At 36.8% G+C, this 26,174-nt stretch overlaps 1 protein-coding gene across 1 annotated transcript; it reads right to left on the bottom strand.

The window, feature by feature from the left end:
- Window positions 1–416: 416 nt before the first annotated feature.
- LOC104612141 (ubiquitin-like modifier-activating enzyme atg7) lies at window positions 417–11,409 on the bottom strand. The gene is made up of 14 exons (XM_010279462.3): window positions 10,979–11,409; window positions 9,778–9,995; window positions 9,376–9,567; window positions 9,226–9,280; window positions 9,031–9,125; window positions 8,639–8,828; window positions 8,421–8,526; window positions 8,197–8,341; window positions 7,959–8,117; window positions 7,676–7,864; window positions 7,250–7,447; window positions 7,050–7,165; window positions 6,734–6,893; window positions 417–768 (listed from the first exon to the last, which is right to left on the bottom strand). The coding sequence occupies exons 1-14, from the start codon at window positions 11,112–11,114 to the stop codon at window positions 598–600; spliced, it is 2,130 nt and encodes a 709-aa protein (XP_010277764.1). The 5' UTR covers window positions 11,115–11,409; the 3' UTR covers window positions 417–597.
- Window positions 11,410–26,174: the final 14,765 nt, after the last annotated feature.

The following is a 26,174-nucleotide window of genomic DNA, read 5'->3' as shown; positions in this document are numbered from 1 at the left end:
AGATTTGGTACTCACAGCCCCTTGTAGCCGTGCATTGGGAATTGGGAATATTTCTGTGAGGATCAAATCCGAATTCCTCTGGCTCACTGGCATGGGTCATTCAAGTTATATGGTAATGCTTCATAGAGCTCGACCTATCGAGCTTCAGATGGTGGCCATGCAACTCTCTTGATTAGTGCATCTCTTCGAATCTTTATTTCAATGAGAAACATCTAATTCCAATTTCCAAAGACTTAACAAGTGAATAAAAGCTCTGATAACCACCACTAACAGAAAAAGACTAAATTCTGCCCCACCTAGAATTTGGCAATGCTTCTAATGACATCTCACAACCCTCTAATCCCATAAGTTTTCAGATTCAGTAGGGCAGTGCTTCTGGAACTAAATCATAGAATGTGAATTTTGAGGGCAAAGGATGGAAAAAAAATGCCGCCAGAATTTCCAACAAAGAGGAAGGCGCCTTTGCTTAATATAAGGAGCAGATCTGTACAACACTACAACTGATTACAAGGGCAACTGTAAATATTACAAAGAAAATATACAGGGGACGACTTCCTATTGTGTTTTGAACAATTGCCAAGAGGAAAAAAGAGCAAGTCATATCTCAGCAATATCATCATCGCTGTCAGTTTCATTATCCCAATCAAGTTTAAAGGAGGTTGCAGACCTCATCAACTCTGTTAGTCCTGTGAGGTCCTCTAAATATGCGGGGTGGTTAATAGCTTGAAGAATAAAGTCCATCCCCCTATTCCTGTATTCAGATACCACCTGAAACAGGCAAAATATTATTTGAGTACTCTGGACCAAAATAACAGAAAAGAATTGAATATAAACATGCCTTCATTTCACAGTTTCAAGAGGGAGGCACTGACATGCATGTAAAAAAAAACCTGTACTTTATCTATATGATACATGCACATATGCATGGGGTGCACAAATTTTTTAGCGCATGGGTGGTATAGCAGACGGCCAACAGGAGTTCTAGGTGGGGTACCCTTTAGGCAAATTGACCCCTCAATAGATAAATTAATCACCCTTGTAGCATGAACACTTGCAGGGTGTTTGGTTCCGTTTATGTTTATTCAGTAAACGTTTATTGGTGGTGCCACATAAGCACCATCTCAGCATTTTTTCTCTCTTGCTCTTCTGCATTTTTGTCTTTGTAAAGATTATTAGTCTAATATAGATTAAGGGGGTCGACTGTATGGGTAATCCATCAGTTTTTGACAGACCCTTCTTCTTCTTCTCTTCTTCTTCTTCTTCTTCTATTCCTGGTTCGGACTACTGTAGCACCAGTCGAAACATGGTATCAAAGCCATGCTCCTGACCTACTTCAGTTGGTAAAGCACCTCAACAGTGTTCGTGACTCTTCTCCTTCGTTTCTGGTCAGTCAATGGAGAGAACTGGTTCGCCCTAGGTTAGAAACATCACAGCTCGTTTCTCTCTGCGGCGCATAACCTTCTTCAGCAAGGAAAGTGACTTCAGCAATGAATGGTTGGTTGATATTCTCAAAAGAAGGTCGGTTATCTCTTTTTCTAGCATTACTGATATTTCTGGGTAGAAACCCTACAAGAAGCTGTTAGTATTGATTGGAACCTAGAGAACTAGGTTCATTGTTGCCCTAGAAAGGGCTGTGTGTGCAGTAGCCAAATGGTGTAGGGCTGCTGTGAGTTGTTGAGTGGTGTTAGGACTGCTTTAAATGGCCGAGTGGTGTTAGGTGGAATGCAGTGACCTTGTCGAGCTCTTTGTGGTTGTGTAATGCCCTCTTAAGCGTGTTAAACAAGTCTGAATTGGGTGTAGCAGATTTGACTGTGTTATGGTGCTTGTGATGCAAAATTTTTTTATTAAGTGGTTGTAAGAGGGCCTACTTGTGATTAGTGAGTGGTAAATTGATGCTTATGTGGGTCGTAGGTGTGTGAAGTCAGCAGTAGTGTGAATAATAACAAGTGTGTGCTCCCACTGTTGTGCTTAGGGGCTGCAATAGGTGCTGAAGTATCAAACTGTGAACAACATCAATCGGCTTGTAGCTTAGAAGTAAGGTTAGAGGCAACTGTGAAAGAGTACAATGACAGCGATAGGAGATAGGTACAATGATCAGAAACCTAGTGTGGTAATTTCCCCCGACTACCTAGGGGTACAAATGACCTCAATTAAGCTGAATGGGGAGAACTATGTTCCATGGGCTAAATCAGTGGACATTTTTTCAAGGCAAAAAAGAAAGTAAAGCATGTAAGAGATGAGAAGTCACCGGTTGACTCTCCAGGGTTTGATGATTGGGAACAAGAAGATGCTCAAATCATGACTTGGCTATGGAATAGTATAGAGCCCAAAATTAGTGCCAACTTCATGTTCCTTGATACGGCTAAGGATATATGGGAGCATGCTAAGAAGCTATATTCTGGACAAGATAACACAACAAGAGTATATCAGCTTTATCAGGAGTACTTTGATTTACAACAAGGAACCAAAACACTAGAAGAGTACTATGCCTGCATGAAGAATATAAGGAATGATCTCAATGTCTATTATCCCCTCACTCCAGATATTAAAGTTCAACAATAGCAAAGGGAACAACTAGATGTTACAAGATTTTTAGTGGGGTTGAAGTCGGAATATGAACCAGTTAGAGCCCAAACATTGGGGGGCTCTACTCTTCCTACACTTGAGGAAGTATTCTCACGGCTTCGTAGAATTTCTTTGGGACAGACTGAGAACCCCACACAGTCTGATAGATCAGCACTTGTGACAGCTAGAGGAGGTGGACATAGTACAAGAGGGGTAGTCATGCTCCCAGAGGAGGCCGTGGCAATTCCATGATGGTCGGGGTGGCCGTGACTCAGGGGGAGGCCGTGGCAGAGGAAAAAATAACTCTACAAGGAAGTGTACTCATTGTGGTAAGGAAGGACACACAGTGAATTTCTGTTATGACCTACATGGCCCTCCCTCTAAATGGGCTAATCATGGTGTAGCAGGCGAGGTTGATATCAGTGACAGTAAACTGGCAGACCGAACTCCTCCCACATCTACATCTACTTCTGGGAGGGAGATGGTGAGTGTACCGCGTGATGAGTATGAACGGTTCCTTCAAACTACTTCACGGCATACCACTGCCACACTTGCCCAATCAGGTATTGCTTGCATGTCATCTAAAACTCCTTCTTGGATTATTGACTCTGGAGCCTCAGATCATATGACCGGGACTCCAGGTGTGTTCTCTTCTCTTTCTGAAACATCCACATCACAAACTGTTACACTTGCCAATGGGTCCTCATCTCCCATCTGTGGTGTTGGTAATATTGACATGGCTTCTGTCCCCTTATCATCTGTTTTATATGTACCTAAGTTTTCATTCAATCTTATGTCTGTTAATAAAATAACCAAAGCTCTTAACTGTTCTGTTACCTTCTTTTCTTCCACTTGTGTTTTTCAGGATCTCAAGACGGGGAAGAAAATTGGTGGGGGGCATGAAGCTGGTGGATTGTATTACCTTGACGGTGGTGGATCTTCAATTGCACTTCAGACTTCCCTTACTCCTCTACAATGGCATTGCCGACTGGGACATCCATCTCTCAAGGTTCTCAAGATGTTGGCTCTGTCATTGAGTCAGTTGTCGGTTTTACAATGTGAGTCATGTCAGTTTGGTAAACAACGTCGTGTGTCCTTCAGTCCAAATGTTGAGAGTCATATGTTGAGTCATTTTCTTTGGTTCATTCAGATGTTTGGGATCCAATCAAAATAGAGTCTTATAATGGGTACAAGTATTTTGTCTCCTTTATTGATGATTGTTCAAGAATGACATGGATTTACTTAATGAAAGAAAAAAGTGAATTATTTTCCATTTTTCAAAAATTCCATGCTGAAATACGCACACAATTTGGTGTTCCAATCAAAGTTCTCCGTTCAGATAATGGTCGTGAATACTTTCTTACTTCATTTCAACAGTATTTAGAACAACATGACATTATTCATTAGACCTCATGTGCTTTCACCCCTCAACAAAATGGGGTGGCTGAACGGAAGAATCGTCAGCTTCTTGAAACTGCTCGGTCTATGCTTCACCACATGAATGTTCCTAAACGGTTTTGGAGTGATGCTGTATTCACTGCATGTTTTCTCATTAATCGGATGCCCTCTTTTATTCTTCATGGTCGGTCCCCCTTCTCTATCTTGTTTCCCACTTTATCTTCGTTTCCTTTAACTCCCCGTGTCTTTGGTTGTGTGTGCTTTGTCCACAATCTGAGTCCTAGAATAGACAAGCTAGATGCACGCTCAATTAAATGTGTCTTCCTTGGCTACTCTCGGACTCAAAAAGGGTACAAGTGTTATAATCCCATTACCCGAAAGTGCTATGTCTGCCCTGATGTCACCTTTTTTGAGTCTGTACCCTTCTTCTCCAGTCATGAAGCACCCTTGTCTTCACCCTTCCCTTCTCTTCCTCTTCCTGTCAGTGATCCAGTTCCAAAGGCTGTTGTTGGAGTAGACTCATCACCTCATCCAGTGCAGGTCACCATTGAACGACCACCGATCCGACAAGTGTATACACGTCGAACGACACCGGCCCCTCCTCCGGCTTCTACCTCATCTGCGGATCCTCTCATGGCTTCTATTGTTGAATCTTCAGACCTTAACCTACCTATTGCCTTACGGAAAGGTAAACGCAGTTCTACCCTCTATCCCATTTCCAATTTTGTTTCATTATCTCGTCTTTCTACCTCACATCGCCAGTTTGTTTCACTTTTGTCCTCTATTTCCATACCTAACAATGTTCAAGAAGCTCTTAGTTCACCTAGATGGCGGCGGGCAATGGAGGAGGAACTTTCTGCTCTTCAACATACTCAAACGTGGGAACTTACTACTCTCCCACTTGATAAGCATGCTGTGGGTTGTAAATGGGTGTATACTGTGAAATACTTGCCAGATGGTAGTGTGGAGCGTCTGAAGCCCAGACTTGTTGCTAAAGATTACTCACAGTTGTATGGAGTGGACTACATGGAGACATTCTCTCCGGTGGCTAAAATTGGTTCTGTTCGTGTACTAATTTCCTTGGCAGTTATGTATGATTGGCCTCTCTTTCAACTTGACATAAAGAATGCCTTCCTCCATGGTGATCTGGTGAAGGAGGTACATATGGAGCAACCACCTGGGTTTGTTGCTCAGGGGGAGGTTGGTAAGGTGTGCAAACTGAATAAGGCAATTTATGGGTTGAAGCAATCTCCACGTGCTTGGTTTGGGAAGTTCAACGAAGTGGTGAAGAGTTTTGGAATGAAGCAATGTCAGGTTGATCACTCAGTGTTCAGCTATGACTCAGAAGCTAGGAAGATTTTATTAGTGGTCTATGTAGATGATATTGTCATCACTAGTAGTGATAAATTGAGGATTAGCAAACTAAAGGTATTTCTGCAAAATCATTTTCAAACAAAAGACCTTGGAACATTAAAGTATTTCTTGGGAAAAGAAGTTGTCAGGTCAAAACAAGGTGTAAATATGTGCCAAAGGAAATATGTCCTTGATCTATTGGAAGAAACAGGACTGTTAGGTGCAAAACCGACTGAGACCCCTATGGAACCAAATGTTAAGTTGAGCAGTGATACAGGAGAAGTATTTGAAGATCCTGGAAGGTATAGACGACTAGTGGGAAAGCTGAACTATTTGACTATCACGAGACCCGACATCTCCTTTGTAGTCAGTGTGCTGAGCCAATTCATGTAGAACCCTCGTATACCTCACTGGGATGCAATTCTTAGAATTGTGAGGTATCTGAAAGGAGCTCCAGGCCGTGGGCTATTGTATAAACCAGGGGGGAAACTTGAAGTAGTTGGGTATACAGATGCAGACTGGGCAGGCTCAGTGAATGACAGAAGATCTACTACAGGCTATTGCACATTTCTTGGAGGAAATCTTGTGACATGGAAGAGTAAAAAGCAGACGGTTGTGGCCAGAAGCAGTGCTGAAGCTGAATATAGGGCCATGGCTCACACTACTTGTGAATTAGTGTGGTTGAGGAATCTCCTACAAGAAATTGGGTTTCACATGGATAAACCTATGAGATTATACTGTGATAACCAAGCTGCACTCCATATCTCATCCAATCCTGTCTTTCATGAGAGAACAAAGCACATAGAGGTTGATTGTCACTTTGTGAGAGAGAAGGTTCTTGCTGGAGAAATAAATACAGAACATGTGGGCTCGAATGACCAGTGGGCAGATTTGTTTACAAAAGCTCTAAGTTCAGGGAAAGTGAATTATCTATGTAACAAGCTGGGATTATATGACATATATTCTCCAGCTTGAGGGGGAGTGTTAAAGTGTGCTGAATAGGGATAGTTTAGTCTTCTTATGTTTGTTAAGTAGCTTGCTTATGTGGCAGTGTTATTAGAGTCACTCTGCCCCACACTTATGGGCATTTTTGTCTTTGTAAAGATTATTAGAGTCTAATATAGATTAAGGGGGTCGACTGTATGGGTAATCCATCAGATTTCGACAGACCCTTCTTCTTCTTCTTCTCTTCCTGGTTCGAACTACTGTAGCACTAGTCGAAACAGGTACCAACCCTAAAAATCTATCCTGTTTCTTTTTTCCTCAACAAAAGTTTACATACATGACACTTCATTTACTTGTCAGGTTCTGACTCTGATATGTATATTGATGCAAAATGTCACACTTAGCATTTGAAATGAAAATCTTTGTCTCAACCCTTAGTTTAGATAGCAATAAAATAAGCTGGAATACTTACAGAACTGCTACAGGCTGTACAACTGCTAGAGGAGTGACCAACAAGAGTCATCTGAGAGAATTGAGAGAGGGAACCACGGATCTGATGGGGTAAAATACCAAGAGGTTGTTCACTACTCCCCCCACCATTGGAGCTGGCAACCTCACCTGGGGCAAGTATCCTGTAGAAACCCAGTCCAACACCAGACTATCAGTAAGAATGTGAAAGCAAATAAAATGCAAAATCCAACATGTTACAATAACCAAAACTACATGTGATCTGTGCCATCGCCAAGAAATTCAACTATTCATTATGTAAGTAGTTCTTAATGATTTACCCATTGGGGTGATGTAAAATTCCCACCAACAGCTCAACAGCAAGGGTAGAAGCAATGGGAGCAAGTCCTGGTCGTGTAACAGTACATTGCTGATCCAATGTGCGGTTAGCAGTTGACTGCAATGAACCAAAGAATTATTGCTAAGATTAATATTACCACTATGAAATGGGTGTAATACATTGGGATTTCAGGATAATTACATCAATAGGAGCAACCACATCATTGCAGAAGTAACAACCTAACTGCCTGTGTCCATCTTCTGATGGGGATAAGTTGGCCATAGAAGTTGCCAAGGTATTTTCATCTTCACTTTTATAGTCACTACTAGAACCGAAAGGACCAGCTCCGTGACGCATAACTACAAAGCTGTCAAATCCTAAAGCTGCAGTTATAGTTATCTGCAAATGAAATAAATGATTACCATACCGTTAAATAAAGTTTAAGTTTATCATTCAAGTCTGCTGGATCTGAATTCTATCGTCTCTTCTTCATAACAAATGCAAGATGAAATATCCAAAAAAGTGGTGGTTTCTCTTTCCTTTTAAAAGACTACATCTGATGCAATAACCATGAAAATACAAAGTTCATGGAAAAGACAGAAAATAAAAGAAACTAATGTAATCAACCTTATTGGCATTGGAACAAAAAAGTGTTGGAAGCCATCGACTTTCCCTTGTATCAGTCAACAAGAAAACTGCATCATGAGAAATAATTAAATCTTGAAGACGTTTGCAATCTTCAACCACACTACCTTCTTCTTGAGCTGTCACTGGGTGTCCAGGCATTGGTATTGCCATTACAATGCCTTCAGCTTCCTGCAAAGTACAGCATAGATGCTTGGATTGAGAAATAAACACCCTTCCAAATGTTGGACAGGTCTACAAAGATTGACAAGCTAAAGAAAATCACCACAGCTGGAAATATTTGCTTGAGACTTCTAGCTGCTGCCATGGCTTTTAAATCACCACTATTGAGGCAGTCATTGAAGGTATACAGAGACTGCCTTAATGGATTAGACATAGCCACCCGACCACTGTCAAGTAGTGTAATTTTCCGGACACCCCAAGCCTGCAGGTGGATATAATCTTGCATCAGCTAACCATTGGAAAAATTGGAACAGTTTACCTACTGCCTTTTGAATACTCACCATGAGCATACGAGCAACCTGGCACCCAAGTGTCCCTGCTCCTAAGAGAAGGCACCTGGTAGTTGACAGGATGTTTAGGTTTAAAGATGGCAAAGCACGCCATCTCATGAGTTTTAAATTCAGATCTGCTGCAGAAATGGCCAACCTGTGAACAATTTCTGTAATTGCTCAATACGGTTACTGAAAAATGAAGCCTTTAGCTAGTGAATACACAAACTGTTTACCTCATTGGATCCATGGATTCAGCAAGCCTTATACACCTGGAAATCTTCTTGCCTCTGTTTAGTTCCCATCCCACGGCATTAGGTATAGACTGATGGTCTCTCCAACCTAAACAAATAATCCACGAATTGAAGAGTATTGGTGATATAAGCCAATTCAAACTACACAGAAAGAGAATATTCATTAGAAGAGAGCCATTACCCATTTTCCACTGCTCTACCTTGTGGAACTGAAAGCAAAACTTCACCAACAAGGGACAAACCCAAATCTGCATAGCCATGTTGCTCTCGATAGCAGAGAAAGCGAACCTTCTCTAGATTCCACCTTGAACATATAAGTGCAAGAAAGTTACGAAGAGGCCAACCGGGATTATTAGGGAGATGGCATGGATCATAGAAACCAAAAAGAATCTGCAGGCAGCCAAGTACCAATTGTAATGACTCAAGAAGAGATGGGTACAAATTTACATTTCACAGTAACCTTAGATAAACCTTATAAACACAAATTTATGGTTGCATATAACTTTGCAAGAGGGGCTATTTAAATATTACTCAATATCAAGAATAGTTAACATACAAAATCCATAGAACTCTGATGGTTTCATGGACAAACCTTTTGGCCATCACCCTTGCAGGCTTCCCAATCTTTTAATGGCCTAACTGTGGCATGTGAATTTGAAGATATAGTAACTAGAAAGAATGGTACATCTGCAGTAAAATTAGTGAGTTAGCCTCCTGGAAAGAAATAGCAGAGCTAAACATTATATTGAATTAACCAAAGCAGATATAACACAACAAACAGATCAACCTGCCATTACACTTGATGTACGCCGTGCATTACAAGCTGCTGACAGAGATTCTGCCTGTATGAATAATACTGACATCAGAAAGGATACAAAAAAACAACTAAAATGACTAACTGAACCAAATCATAGAAAATATTTATCCTCTTTGGCACCTCCTCTAAACTGAAATACTGCGAAGCTGGCTGCAAATCAATCAATGTCGCTGGAGGATCAAGCACCAGGGCAGGAAAGGCAAACCAGTAATGGAATCTCCACTTTTTTAGGTCAGCAAATGAGATTAGAAGGAATCTGGATAGCACTGCACCATCCTCCTCTGCTTTTCCAGAACAGATGTCATCCCAAATCTGATGATAAAGAAGCATTACCATTCGGTGTCAGATTTCTAAATACATTTTGGTTAGTAACTTTTTCTTCAGTTACATTATTAAGTGATGTTGTAGTGCTACATCACAGGATTGTTTGCAGAAGGGAGGCATTGCATGAAGGTTACCAATTCATACTTCCAAATAGAAATACATAGAAATAAATAAAAACCTATACTGGAAGAGGGGTACCTTCTTTGCCTCTGCTTTCAACAATCTCTGTTTATCTAGGCCATGGAAACTTTCCAGTGTGTTTGTGTTGTAAAGTATGCCTGGTACAGGGCACCTGTTCCTGTTGCCACGAGTTACTGCTGATGCTGATGATTGTCCACTTGGTTCATGGGGCAAAGATTCAGCAATAAGTGTTAAATGATTTGAAACTTGAGCATGTGAACATGGTGCATAAAAACCTGTTCACACAGGTGACACATGTCTTAGAAGTTAGAATATACAATAGTAAGTCACAAAAGCATCCAAAGCAGGAATAAACAAATATTTAAGAGGTTTAGTGAGTCTGGAAGAAAGAAGTGCTTCACAAGGCAAGAGAGGCATGACCTGTATAAGCTTTAAGATTTTACATTCTAGTTTGGGCAATAAAAGATGAGTGATATAGTTACTTCAAATAAACCAAGGCTACAAACTGAACCCATTTATAGAGGTTTGAGGTCCAAGTCCGACTATTTGAACTAGTATAAAGATAATGCTCTAAGACGATGTGTGCACCTCAATTTTGTTTTTCCAAATGTATTTGACAATGAAAACCTAGTGCTTGATTCCAATAATTGAAGGCTTAAGTCCTTCCCTAGCTTGTGACATTGGCAAGTAGGATTCATTTACTCTATCAGTGAATTATCTAGTTTAGAATACTCGTTGCCATTTATCCATAATAATTTTGTTCAGAAACAAAACCCTATCAATTCCTAAAACAGATTTCTATCAATGTCAGACTCACAACTTGAATATGTAATGGTCTTAAATAGCAGAATGAACATAAAATCTCTCCTTAACCTTTTTTCAGGTGGAAGGTGGTACTGGATCTTGGACTAAACAAATCAAATAAAGTTTTCCTTCAGTTCGACTTTCAAGCAGAATAGTTCGAAATTCGCCACTTTCCAACATCCATAAAATTGCTAGGTGTCTTCAAAGCTATATATGTATATATATATAATTGAGAGCTTCTGAAAAGCAAGATAAGACAGACCTACAGAGAGAATATGATAAAATCAAGAATTTTGCAGGCGATAATAATAACAAATTCCAGTCATAATTGAACGCAAGAAAGAAAATTCTACACGTAAATTAGAAGAAGACTCAGTGCAGATGGGAATTGTTTCACCAAATGAAGAATCCGAAACGAATGAGGAGAAAAAGGAAAAAGCATATGGGAACTTGCCGGTGATGGCGATGGGCGATTGGTCAATCCCTAAGGTGTCGAGCTTGAGAGAAGACAGTCTCCTCCAAAAACCCTCGTCTACGGCGCTCTGAAAGGGCGCGAACTGGAGAAGCCTTGTATTTTCGTTTTCCGCCATTGTTGCTTGCTTCGTGTTACGGTGTACCCAATCAACCTCGAGGTGCTTCAATGTCTCTCATCTACATTGATTCTACACATCTACCACCCTTTTTCATTTCTTTCGCAGAAAAAAAGGCCAAAATATTAATATTTAATTCGCCGAATTATTATGAGCATCGACGTAAGCAAGACGTGGAGCTTCAATCCGGAGCGGCGGGGCGGGCGGACCGGCGGAGGACAGCTCCTGACTTGAGTTCTGTAGTCCTATCGTCACTCGTCACATGGGCTGTGCAAGCTAACCGCTCGGCCGGGTCGACCTCCCCTCATCATAACGTGGACACAAAATTAGAGAAGCAATTCATTGCGGTGCGTTTGTTTTTCCGCCACTTTCTGCCAAAAACTTGGTTGATGGAAAATTAGAGATATGTCTACGTGGCATTTGAATGATTTTGATTTCTTTACTGAAAGATTTTCTTAGGGTGGTTGTGGCAATTCAGAGAAAAAATTGTCATTTTTTCACTTCCCAATATGACACGTCAGAAATAGCCAAAAAAACCCTGTACATTTGCCAAAATACTTATATTTTTTATTTGAGCTAGGAAAATAAATTAGATTTGATTTGAAATTAAAAATTATAAGTTAAGAGTGGACCTATACCATTTAAGAGTGCACACGTCAGACTTGTGCATTGCAGGGAGTAGTGTCAAAAAGTGTCCTACATTCTTTGCAATTCAAATTTCATTTACATCGATGTAAAATGTATGGGATTACAAATAAGTCAAATGTAAATTATTTTTCTTGTTTACTAGTAAGTGTGTTTTGTACGTGATAATTCTAAATGATAATAATGATAATAATAATGTATTCAATTTTTTTATAAATTTTATGTATTTTTTATTATTTTTTTGTTTTTTAATACTAATTAGATTGCAAATAAACACATCATCCAAATATGTGATAATTGAATCGAGTTGTAAAATTTCAAGCATTATTGACAATGCTACTTGCTTGGCTAGACTCTTTTTTTTGTAATGCTTTATCTTTTTGGTGTATCATTTTATAATTCATTTATAAAAAAATGTAAGATTTAAATAGAGGGAATTGAATGAATTGAAAAATAGTAGTTCAATTTACAATTTAAACCTTATAATTAAATAAGGACTAAATTAAAAAATGAGTATTTTAGTCAAAATAAAGTTTCACAATCTTATTTCTATTTTTAGTAGTAGTGTAAACATAGAATTATAGATGTATTCATTTTTGATATGTCACACTTACTTTTTGTTTAATATGATGAATATATGATAAGATACACGTGCTTGAATATTTTTTTTTTTTGCAAAAAATTTCTATTTCTTCATTTTTATATTCTTATATTTTATTAATCTTTACTATTTATTTATGGCATTAAAGTTTAATACATTTAACCCAAAAGTTAAACTATTTATTATTAATTTTTATATTTTACTTTTGGTCAATTCTAAATTATGTATTTCATTTTCATTACCAATAAAATAATTCTTGTTTATTACACTTATTTTTTAATTTGATTAATAAAAATATCATAAATGTGTCAGATTTTTTTTTATATTTTTGAAGTTTTCTATATTTATTTATATTAAAAAAATTATTACCTAACTATGACTTCATAGGTTGATCAATTTGATTCGGATGGTTAAATTGCTTAGCCACCAATTGGATAAATAATGGTTTTGTTTTTGAGTTAATTTTAAAATATATAGGTTTATATTGTTAAAAATATTGACATAGATATAATCAATAACATTTATTAGTGAAAAATAACTTAAATAAAATATTTAATAAAAGAAAATGAGATTTAATACCTTAAGTATAAGACTTAATGAAAGGGGATTAAATGATGTGGAAAGTAATAATTGAAATTACATTTTCAACCCTTAGAATTAGACATGGACTAAATACATAAATATGAGCATTTTAATGACCATTAAATTTGATATTAAAGTTATAATAAATGACTTTTATACCTTTTTTCAAACAAAGAAATATGGGTAATTTTAGTCAAAAAAAAAGTTTCACACTACATCCACACTTTAATATATAGTATAGATTTGTGAAAAGTACATTAAAAAGTATAATGAAGTGGTTTGAAATTTATATGAAAGAAAATAGAGCCTTGGAGGTAGGAGGAAAGTAATTTTTTTGGGAGTGAGGTAGGAAGCAAGATGATGTGATCACCACATTTTATGAGAGAATTGAGGTAGGAGTAAGGCGGTTTCAAATTTTGCATCAATTTTGTGTTGCAAAATTTGCACTTATGGCTGTGTTTGGAAACAATGCAAATAAGTGTGGATGCAAATATGTAGAGTGTAAAATGGTTCATATAAATTGAAAAGTTGGATTAGTTTTGCACCGACAAATTTACTTTCTTATCAAATGGACTTTTACCTGTAATGGATACAAACATGAATTTCAATAAAGCATATGCTTTTTTTTATTATTTTTTATCAAAAGTCCACTTGAATGCAAATTTACTTCTTTTTTATTGATGTACTTTTACATCATATTATCAATGTAAATATGCATTGGTCTATCATTTGTCAATGCATAAGTATAATGTTGCCAAACACAGGCAAAAGTGAACCAAAGTACAAATTTACCTTGAACCGAGATTTACACTCCATTTGCATCGTTTCCAAATGCAGCTTAAGGCTTAGTTTGGAAGAAGTACAAATATAAATATATACAGTGCAAATACATACAAAACAATACAAAATACAAGGTTTTGCGCTCTACAAAACAATACAAATACAAGGTTATGTATTTGTAGAGTGCAAAACCTTGTATTTTGTATTGTTTTGTATATATTTACACTGTACATATTTGTATTTATACTCTTTCCAAATTGAGCATAAAGTGAATGCAATTGAGACAAATACAAATTGTATATTAGGTAGGAGTGCAAATCACATGTGCAAACAATTGGATGCAAAACTGAACCAAGTGCTCGTAACCGGTTTCAGATTTGAACTCCAAACAAATAAAGCCCTAATGATGTTTACTTTTGTTGTTTATACCAATTTGCGGATTTTATTAATCTTAATAAATTTTCCAGAGAAAAAAATTGTGCACTAAATAATTAATGACGAATGTGTTAATGAATTTAAAATACATAATGATCAAATGGATCACCTTGGGGCCCAAACTTTTGATTATTAAATCCTCCAAAAGATGTTATATTGTATTTCGATTTTATGGCAAGGAAGACTTTGTCCTCCCGTGTAATCTATTGTCTTCCTTTTTTTTATTTTTAAATTTTATTTCCACCATAAAAAGATGATAAAATTTTAAGGTAGCTGTCCCTCAGCCTAGAGTAAAGTTTGGAAAAGACTAGAGGATGTGCTTGATAGATTAAATAGCCAAACCTCAACACTCTAGATTGAAAGGCCTGACCTTTGGAATGAAATGACCACTACTAGGTAGGCATATTTGAAAGAAGATCATCTAGTGATCATATTGCACAAAAATCCCAACAAAAGAATGGTAAATTCAAAGTTTTTGTTTCATACTAATGGAGGGAGATTTGGCCCGACTCTTTGGCCGCGTGACACGTGGAAGCAATCGAGAGTGACCTAGCAGGAGCGCCAGCACGGCACGGCAGCGGGCTTATGACCCGAGCTCCGAGAAAAGGAGCCCCGAGCTCCCCTAAAAAAGGAACCCACGACCCGAGCTCCCCTGAAAAGGGAACCCATGACCCGAGCTCCCAAGGAGGAACCCGAGCTCTCCCTTAGAGGCCCTGAGCCTTATAAGGAGCGCAAAGGGCAAAAACCCCAGCTAACCCATCTCGAGGCAGTTCGGGCCACACTTCTATCTGAACTCAAGACTTCACCTTGCACACCACTTCGGCTCCAAGTCGCCTGACTGAACAACCGTACCTGACGCCAAGGAAGCCCGTACACGGAGACGGTGTGCCTGACTGATTAGGGGTCCGACACGTGACAGCCGCCCTCCAACGGCCACTTGCCACCGCCATCTCAGACGTGGCAGAGACGGCCCTGACAAGGAAGACAATGGCGGTTATGACACCCGAACTGGCATTTGGTGATGATACCCAATCTGGCAGAGGTATGGGAGTGAGTGTAACAGGGTGATTATAAAAGGCCCCCTTCCCCCTAAAAAGGAGGTGCGTGATATTTTGTGCTTTCTGGTCTTGCAATCTATCATTTTCCTTGCCTCCTCAAGAACATTAACTTGAGCTTCGGAGTGTTCCTACCGGGTTCCTCCCCGGAAATCTCCATTTTCTCCCTTATTTTAGGCATCTTCAGCTCTGTCCGAGACAAGGTGATCGATAGCTAGGACCGACCGGATTGCGCATCATCACATACATAATGCTGAAATCGCATAACTATGAGAAAACATAAATTTTCTCTTGGATCCTTTGGACCCCGTCCAAATCAAAATCAATTTAGGCGGATTAGATAGACTAACAAGACATATTGAATTGGACCAGTTCAGACTTAATGGTCCAAAGTATTTATTGGATTGAATTGGATATGATCCATCCATAATGAATTTATATTGGATTGGGTTGGATTGAGTCAATATCTGATCCATTGATAGAAAATAAGAACATAAATGTTAATGGACCAAGTTTGGGCTAGAATTAATCTAAATTAAAATAAATTTGAATAGATTAGGTACTCCAGACATTGAATTGAATCGGTCCAAAATGGACTAAAATATTCATTGAATTGGATTGGACATAGTCCATTTGTAATAGACTCACATTGGACTGGATCGGATTGGACCAAATCCAATCCAATTGACACCCCTAAATTTCAGATGGGTTTATGTCTACCATACAAGTAATCAAGAAATTTTTCTAAAATAGTGTAAAAAAAAAAGAGAGAAAAAAGAGGAATTTCACCTATTGACCATTAGCACTGTGGTCATGCTTTAAGCACATGTTCCACTTTAGCAGCGGTGTTCAACTGTTCATCCAGCCATACACAAAGCTATGGGTTGATGATATGGATAATGGAACTATCAATCATAATCTCCTTTGTCTGCCTTACCCCATCTAAACCTTCCATATTAGTTGCGTTCCTTTTCTATCCATGGTCCGACATTCACTGTTCATCTCTCATCTAAGAGGATTCCAGCTCCTTGTGGACAAATGACCCACCCTGGTGGAAGTGGGTCTTATGAACGACTTCTGTGATGGTCTTAACCAATGCATCAAAAACGGATCCGAAGGCTGAACTATTTTAGCCTCACGGTCATGGGTCAATGTTCAACACTTCGGGTTGGATAGGTCATAAATCACAAATTATTGTCTAAATTTACGAAAAAAAGTGCAACAACCAAGCACAGAGTTATGGCCTTCAGAAGTTTTTAATACATTATGTATTATAACCCACGACTCAACAATCAGATCAAACAGGTTAAAGGTCCAACGTCTCAAGACAAATGGGTTTTGACCACATCAACGATATTTTACAAAATAACAGGTTTTTTTTTTTTTTTTTTTTTAAAAAACAAATCCTAAAAGTAAAACCAAATAACGGTTCCAACGGTTCGATTGGACAGACCTATAAGATATATTGAAGTGGATTAGTCTAGACTTAATGGTCCAAAGTATTTATTGGATTGGATTGGATATGGTCCATCCATAATGAATTTACATTGGATTAGTCCATTGATAGAAGGTAAGAATATAGGTGTCAATAGACTAGATTTGGATTAGAACTAATCTAAATTAAAATATATTTGAACAGATTGAACTGTCCAGACATTTAACTGGACTGGTGCAAAATATTCATTGGATTGGATCCATTTATAATGAACTCACATTGGACCGGATCGGGTTTGACCAAATCCAGTCCAATTGACACCCCTACTTCCAACAATATATAGGTCACAGAGGGTTGAGTTTAGTCCAATACCATAATCTACCTGTACTTGTGCAAGTTGTGAAACCTCAAAAATCGCCCTGCCCCAAAAGTGAGTTTTCCAAGTCAAAAAAAGAAAAGAAAAAAAAAAAAAAGTAAAAAAACCATTGAAGTTGATAGGGATGCGTACCCACCAAGTAAGGTTGAAATTGCCATCCCTATCATGAATTAACGGTATAAGCTTAATTATTAATTACTATTGGTTTGACTTTGACCTTCCTGGTTAGTGTCCAGAGTTGCCTCCTTTGAATTATTCACGTTCTAAAACATAAAAATTAAAGCAGAAAACAAATAAAGAAACTCTTTTGTCTTCGATTAGTACAAGAAAGAGCAATGCCAATTTATTTAATATGCATTTACTTAGAAGAAGAGGTGGTAGAAAAAAAGCAAACTACTAATAGTGCAATTCTCATTTATTTAGATGAAGCCGAATTAATCCATCACCAACAAAAGCGAAGAGATTATTCAACTTAATTACAAATGAAGACACAGACACAACGATAGGGGTTAAATCCACTGCCACTGCAAAGACCAGTGCCATTGTACTCCTGGGTGCACCACTGGCGGCATGACGCCAGATCACAATCATTGCCATTCCGAACAGCTCGACATAAGGCAGCATCCGAACTGGGCACCATTGATGCAACTGCAACAACCATGCATCGTTTATACAATGAGCAATTTATACAAGTGATCATATATATATATATGGATGAATAAACAGAGACAAACAAATGAGAATGAGGAAAGCTTAAGAAACCTGAAAGGAGTAGGAGGACAAAGAAGAAACTGCAGAAAAGCTTAGCCATCTTTCTTTCTGTCAACTACTTAGACAAATTTTCTCTATGGTATTGTGCAAGAAAGCTGTGTGTATTTTGTCTTCTCGATCGATATGGAAACGCTAATGAGTTGTAGGGGTATTTATAGTGTTGTGGTGGGTCTGTAGATCTTTTGTTCCTATATAAATAGCATTCAATTCTAATTAAGGTGCATGAATTCACCGGACAAGAAAAAAAACTGTGAAAGAGTTAAGGCCTTAATTAATTAATCTACGTTATTCTTAGTTTTGAAAGTATTTTGGATTGCTAACTGAATCAGTTTTGAGTAGAATAGTTGGGCACAAGGTCAACTCAAATATGAGAAAACTATGAGAGGGAAATTTTCAAACACATTAAAATTAGGGGTGTAAATCGGGCCGTGTTGCCCGTGGCCTGGCATTGCCCGGCATGACAAGCATGACAGCCCGCAGGCCGTGCTAGGCCTAGCACGATGGCCTGTGTCGTGCTGGGCCGGGGGTTCGTAGTCCACGGGTCGGCACGGCATGGCCAGCATGGCCCGTAGTGGGCTGTGCTTGGCCCGTCCAAAAAGTAGCCACTAGGACCCCCATGGCTAGTTTTAACTTTTTGGGGTGTTTTTACATAAATACCCCCCTAATAACTATAAACAACTATACAGGGGGGTATTTATGTATTTTGCTTATGGAGGGGACAAAAAATAACACGAATTCTATAACAACTAATTTAGGGGGGCTTTTTGGGTAAAGTTATAAATAACTTTACAATGAATTAGTTTAGGGTATTTTGGGCAATTGAATTATTTTCAATTCCAATAAATAGCCCTATCCTCCACCATTCTCATCACACCAATTCAACAATCCAGGTGAGTCCAATTAAATTAATTTTTATTTTTTTCGAATTTAAAAAAATGGTCGGTTCTTCCCAAAACCAATTCCCCAAAATGTTCACTGTTGACGATATTCAATCGCATCATGATAGTGTTAGCACTGATGCTATTGATATTGATGGAAGTGGAACTTTCGCCCCTGGTACTGATACTAGGGGAAAGAAAAAAGAGGGTCACTAAGTTGAGTAGCCCAGTTTGGAAAATGTTTAAAGTAGAGGATGTTGAGAGAAGGGAAAATGAGTAATTTGCCAAAAATGTAGAAAAAACTTTAGTTATTGTAGCAATGGTGGTAGTAGCCATTTGAGCAGACATTTGCTCACACATGAGAAGGAAGAAGAAAAAGAAGAAGGGAGAGAAACAACACAAACACAAATTAGGAGGGGGGTTTTTGGTATATTTAAATATTCACAAGAAAAAATGAGACAATAATTAGCAAAATACATTTTACATGCAAAACAACTATTTTTGTTAGCTGAAGATAATAAACTTGAAAAATGGTTGTGTAATTCTGTAAATCCACAATATAAAAAAGTTTTTATGAATACTATTAGATCAGATGCTTTAAAATTTTGTTTATTCATATAAACAAAATTTAATTTATTTGTTATCAATTTTTAATTCTAAGGTTGCAATTACTTCTAATGTTTAGACTTCTAAATTTAACATAAGTTATATTTGTGCTACCGACCATTTTATTAATGAAAACTGGCTTTTAAATAAAAGAATTTTAAGTTTTACTAGGCTTCAATGGCCACATACTGGCCCAGCTATTGCATCAAGCATTTTAAATACTTTACATGCTTATGGAATTGAAAATAAATTATTTTCTATTAGTTTTGATAATGACAGCAATAATGATTCTGCAATAAATATTTTAAAATCTCAATTAAAACCATATTTAAATGGTAAATTGTTTCATATCAGATGTGCATGTCACATCTTAAATTTATGTATTCAAGATGCTTTAAATATTATTTCTACTCATATTTCTAAAATTAGAAATTGTATTATATATATTAAAAGTTCAAGGGCAAGAAAACAAGAATTTAAATATTTATGTCAAAATTATGATTTAAAATATAAACATTTTATATTAGATGTAAAACATAAATGGAATTATACCTATGCTATGTTAGAAAGTTGTATTTCTTATAAACAAATTCTTACTGATTTTTATAATGCAAAAATGCCTAATGATATTACATTTGAGAAAGACTGGGAAATGGCAATGTGTATAATTCTAAAATTAGAAATTGTATTATATATATTAAAAGTTCAAGGGCAAGAAAACAAGAATTTAAATATTTATGTCAAAATTATGATTTAAAATATAAACATTTTATATTAGATGTAAAACATAGATGGAATTCTACCTATGCTATGTTAGAAAGTTGTGTTTCTTATAAACAAATTCTTACTGATTTTTATAATGCAAAAATGCCTAATGATATTATATTTGAGAAAGACTGGGAAATGGCAATTTGTATAAGAGATTTTTTAAAACATTTTTATGATGCAACTAATGAATTATCAGGTATTTAGTATCCAACTAATTATAATTTACCTTATCAATTAATGGTGATTAGTGATTGTTTTGCAAAATGTAGAAATAATCCACAATTTAAATGTATTGTTGAAATAATGGAAAATAAATTTAAAAAATATTAGGAGAACATTTCTCCCCTTTATTGCTTAGTTACAATATTAGATCCTAGGATTAGGAAAGATGGTTTAGATATTTTACTTGAAACATATTGTGAAAATATGAATATCGAAATTAGAAATAAAAAAGAAGAAATTAATAATTTATTATTTGAAATGTAAAGTTTATATGAATCTGAAGCAATAGGAAATAATCGTATAACTTGTACACCATCTTCTACTTTTGATCTTGAGCCTAGTAGTAGAAGAGAAAAACTTGTTTATTTAATAAGCAGAAGGTAGAAATCTGCTACTTCTACAACAAGTTCATTTACTGAACTTAATTTTTATTTACAAGCAAATTTTTCTAGTTTAGGTGAGGGAACAAATAATTTTGATATTTTAAACTAGTGGAATGAACACTGAAAAAACTATCCAGTTCTCGTCGCCATGGCACGTGATGTACTAACCCCTCTGGTGTCTATAGTTCCATCGGAGTCGTGTTTTAGTGCAGGTACCGGGGTGTTGGACAACAAGAGAAGTTGCATGAACGATGAAAGTATAGAGATATGCATCAACTTTAAAGATTGGCTAGATGTAAAAGATAGATTACAAGACAAAGGAGGGCATGATACTACACCAGATATTTCACTTGAAGCAGATGATGAAAGTCATGATTCATGAAGTTGACTAGTTGTATAGATTTTTTTTATTATTTTTTTTCAAATTATTGTAAATTTTGTTTTAATTTTATTTAATTTATTTGTTAATTTTTTAACAATGTAATTTTGTATTTTCAATTTGTAACTATATTGTATTTTTTTATATTTTATTAATTTATTCCATTTTCATGTTTCATTCATCCAAGTATCCAACCATTGCATGCTTTGTAATTTGTATTATGCAAATTTAAATGGAATAAAATTCCTATTTTTCTTCCAATTTGTTATTCCATCATTGTTATTTAGTTAAGTATTTTTTTTTTTCATTTATGTGTTAGATTTCTCCTTTCTCCTTTATTAATTTTTCAAATAATTCCTAAAGTTCAAAGGAAAGTTAAATATTTTAGTTTTACACTTTTACTGAGAAAAGAAATCAAAATTTTCAAAAAAATCAGTCTAACCCAGTTTGGCCCAGGCCCAAGGTCCACCTTGTGGCCTAACCCAACACGGCCCAAACCCATGGCCCAGCCCAGGCCCACGGCACGGCATGGGCCCACACGGGCCTAAACTGTGGACCGTACCAGACCGACCCCCAAAATTTTCACCGGGGAGGGCAACACGGCCCGTGATGGCCAACGACTCATGCACGACCCACTTTACACCTCTAATTAAAACAAGAATTTTATAATACGTTGTTTGAGTGGCACACATATCAAAGACAAATGTAACTTGAATGGGTGTAAAAACCTTGATGAATGTGCCATGTGCCCATCTCTAACCTGTAGAATGAGTATCTAATTGATATATCCTCAACAAAACCAAGAAATTGGCTGGTCAAAAAAAAAAAGCCCAAATTGTGTATAAAATTTGGTGTAGGAAGTCAGTTTTACCTGTGGCATGGGCAGATGGCTAAGTATATTCTCTACAGACTACAACTGATGAGCTGAACTGCTGAGGCATGAGATGGGATGGGGTGGAGCAGACAGGAGTGCCTCTAATTAATTACCATCCACCCCACAAATCATGTGGGGATGCCAACTTGGGAAACAATAGTGGATGGCATCAACTTCAATTTTGAAGTATCAAATACAATAAAAGGGCCCAGTACATATTATTAAGATGCTTGGAGCTAGCTTAGGTTAACATGGACGATACAACTTAGCAAGAAGAAATTTTAGCCCACAAGCCATCAAATTATAGTCTATTAATATTAAATTATTTACTTGCTAACAAAGTAAATCTAATAAAATTTGTGTTAGAGATAGTAAAGCTATGTATTGTATGTTAAACATGGTTTCTTTATTTACCATCTTCAAATAATTACTGTGTCATGCATTTGGTGCTGTATATTTTTAATACAATTTTTTCATAATATCAAAGGATTGAGTTGAATGAGCTGAAGTGCTGAACTGAGCTGACAAATAATCTTTCACTGTTTTTGGTTGTCTCTGTGCAAGGGGTCTGACGATGGCTACACAAGGATGGTGACCCATTTCTCTGCTACATACATGGTAGCAGCATCAGCCAGTAACAAACACCATGTTCCAAACAATGTCATTTCTCTGACATAGGTTATTGCTTCAAATTACAAGTAAACAATGAATATGAGTTCGTTTTCTGTTTTCTTATAATTAGAAAATTATATATTGATGCCCATCCATTAGACCATTAGGGGGTATAGAATTTGGTAGCAACACGTATCAAGCATCTCTCATATGCCAATCAAGAGGGAATATTTATGCTTAACACAGCTTCAAATGAATTCATGTTCCTTTATTATTAGGGTAAAATATAAAAATTTCTCTTGAACTTTTGAGAAATTCAACAAAAACCTCCCTTCTATCACTGTCTCAGACAGAAAACGTTAGATTGATGCACCAGTTTTTTCCAAATATCCATTCTACCCTTTTATAAATTATTTTACATACAAAATTACTAAAATAATCCCATTTTAGTTCATTGAAAACCATGATTTTAAGCACATATTCATATAAGTATTTAAAATAGGTAATGGGACCGCAAAAAGACACAGTAAGTAGAAAAATAAGTATTCATTCATATTTGACAAAAAAACCCAATATGTATTTATTTTGAAAATAACTGATTAAAAAAATAAGCAACCCTAGGCCTACTTTTGTTAAGCACTTATTGGACATGGTAAATTGCTCAAACCTCTCCTAAAGTTTTTGACCACTGCTGAAATCTTCCGTTTAATAATTACAATCACCTCCCCTGAACTTTGTGACACGGTTGTAAATAGATCCCTCTATTAGAAATTTCTAATAAGAGGCATGAAAAATGTCCAAAATACACATACAGTTGCTATTGACCAAAATATTTGTTTTCTCCATATTTTCCCTTCATATCCATCTCCCAATGGTAAGGTGCAAGTTTAACTACAATGGTATTTTGGGCATGAAATTTATAAATCTTGTTAGAGGATTATAGCATAGGGGGTCTACTAGCAACTGTGTCAAAAAGTTTAGGGTGTGATGATAATGCCCAACTTTAGTGGAGGTTTCAACAAAGGTCAGAAACTTTAGAGGAGGCTACAGTAATTTACCCTATTGAATAAGTGATTTTTTTCATGGGACAAAACTGTCCCCACAATATTTCAAAATTTCCATCAATTGCCCCTCCTTGTTGAGAAGACAATAGAACCTTGTCGTCTTCTCCTTTTTGCGCGAATAGCTGTCGCCACGGCAACGATGTGCAACCCAGGTGGAAATATGGGGTGGAGTGAAATTTAGAGAGATGGAATGACGATGGACAATGGTGACAATGAGTGAACTTAGATTTTTGGGTTTGATGTTAAAGAAAGAAGCAAATGAGATTTACAGCTAGCTCGATCGTTTGGTCCAGGATGGGTGAATGATCATCAACTTATGTTATACTTCACAGCGGAATCTCTGAAAGACGATATAGTTAATAATATATATAGGTTCTTGTTGTTTCGAACTGATATAGAGTTATTAATATATATATAGGTTTCTCGCTTTTATTATAATTTGTGTTATATTTTACATCCTAAAGTACAATTTTGAAAGACAATATATAAGATAATATTAGTTAAAAACTATTATTGAGGTGTCCAAATTGAGTCATTTGTTTATGGGTGTTCATGCAATCTAAGTAGGTTTTTGGCATCGGTGTCATTGCTTGAGAGATGTTTTTTAAGAAAACAGTGCTTTATGCATGAGGGTCTGTTGCACCGTTTTCTCTGAAAAAGGCTCTTTTTTTTTTTATTTGGCATCGATGCTGCCACATAGTCTGTTTGCAGGAAAAACAACATTGTTTTTGTTTGGTGCTGGTGCTATATAACCATTTTCAGCATTTGCCTACATTATCCAATACCCAAGATGATGTCACATTGATGCCACGTCATTGCACTGTTAGAAACAACAATTAGAAAATGCAAAACACTTTTAGAAATACTTTCAACAAGATATGCTCGTGCAAAACACATGCTTCTTTGCTAGTTAATGAAAATGCTGTTAGTATTTGTTAATTTCAAATTATATATTTATTTATTGGATTGACACTTGATACGTATGGGTCTATGAGAGTGTTTTGTAAGTTGGAGTCAGACTCCTATTTAGAGTGGGATTCTAAGTGTGGTAGGACTGGATTGAGATTAGTTTGATGGGTAACCAATCTCAATCAGTGGTAAGAATTATTAGAGTCCTGGTCACCTCTGGATGGGGGTTATAAAAACCACATAATGGTTCTGGACCCTTTACAGTTGGCCTCAAGATCCATGGTGTGTAGTATGATTATTGGATCAACCCTACCTGAATCCTTTTGGGCAGAAGCACTCAAAATGGCTGCCTACATATTGAATTGATTACCCACCAAAGCAGCATTAAAAACTCCATTTGAACTTTGGATTGGTAGGAAACCTAGCTTAAATCATCTTCATGTTTGGGGCTGTGAAGCAGTGGCTAAGATTAACAAACCTGGTCTACCTAAAACTGCTAGCAAGGAAATTAGGTGTGTGTTCGTAGGGTATCCTGAGCAGTACAATTTTTGAATCTAACCTGAGCAGTACAATTTTTTAGTCTAGAGATGTGGAATTTTTAAAAGAGACTTCTACATCACAAGGGAGAGGACAAGTAGAATTTGAAGAACTCTCAGAGTTCAGACCTTCATTTGTTGAATCTATTAATCTTCCTACAATACCTAGAGAAGAACCTCAATGCTCCCAAAGAGTGAGAAGGTCTGCCATATTAGATGATTTTCTTGTGTATTTATCTGGCTCATCTATTGATGATGTTGCAGATCCGAATAGTTTCTCTGAAGCCATGACTCATAAAATCTCAACTGATTAGATAATGGCAATGCAAAAAGAAATGAGATCTATGGAACAAAATTCTATATGGGAATTGGTTGACCTTCCTGTAGGTGCAAAGTCCATTGGCTGCAAGTGGGTTTTTTAAGACTAAGCGAGGCTCAAGTGGTCAAATTGAGAAACATAAAGCGAGACTTGTAGCTAAGGGCTATATTCAAAAGGAAGGTATTGATTATGATGAGACTTGTTCTCTTGTCTCAAGAAAGGACTCTCTTAGAATATTATTAGCTCTTGTAGCACATTTTGATTATGAATTACATCAAATGGATGTAAAAACAACCTTTTTAAATGGTGATTTAGATGAAATTATTTACATGGACCAACTTGAGGGATTTGTAGCCAAAGGACATGAAAGGCATGTATGCAACTTGAACAAATCGTTGTATGGACTCAAGCAAGCTTCTAGGCAGTGGTATTGTAAATTTCATGGCATTATCACTGAGTCCGGATTTAAGGAAGACACTGCCAACAATTGCATTTACACCAAGACCAGTGGGAGTAACATTATATTTTTAATACCATAAGTACATGATATCCTCTTGGCTTCTAATGATCTAGCACTGTTACTTGATACTAAAATCTTCTTATCTAGATCTTTTGATATGAAGGATTTTGGAGAAGCCTCATATGTTTTGGGGATTCAAATTTGGCGTAATAGACGTATGGGAAGGTTGGGATTATCACAAGAAGGGTATATAAAAAAAGTGCTAGAGAGGTTTGTGATGGCAAATTGTAAGTCTGGTGAATTTCTTGTTGTAAAAGGAGACAAACTGCATAAGGGGCAATGTCCGTAGAATGATTTAGAATGCAAAGAA

Source organism: Nelumbo nucifera, chromosome 1 (genome assembly GCF_055504915.1).
Source record: "Nelumbo nucifera cultivar China Antique chromosome 1, China Antique-T2T, whole genome shotgun sequence".
Taxonomy (NCBI): Eukaryota; Viridiplantae; Streptophyta; class Magnoliopsida; order Proteales; family Nelumbonaceae; genus Nelumbo; species Nelumbo nucifera.
This window is presented reverse-complemented; position numbering and strand designations above follow the sequence as displayed.

Bases quoted from the DNA above. Each gene is read 5' to 3' on its own strand.
- LOC104612141 (XM_010279462.3), bottom strand. From the start codon at position 11,114: ATGGCGGAAAACGAAAATACAAGGCTTCTCCAGTTCGCGCCCTTTCAG. The intron at 9,126-9,225 runs GTTGATCTGTTT...ATTTTACTGCAG, and splicing joins TACATCAAGTGTAATGGCAG to ATGTACCATTCTTTCTAGTT. The intron at 769-6,733 runs GTAAGTATTCCA...TGCCTGTTTCAG, and splicing joins GTACAGCCTGTAGCAGTTCT to GTGGTATCTGAATACAGGAA.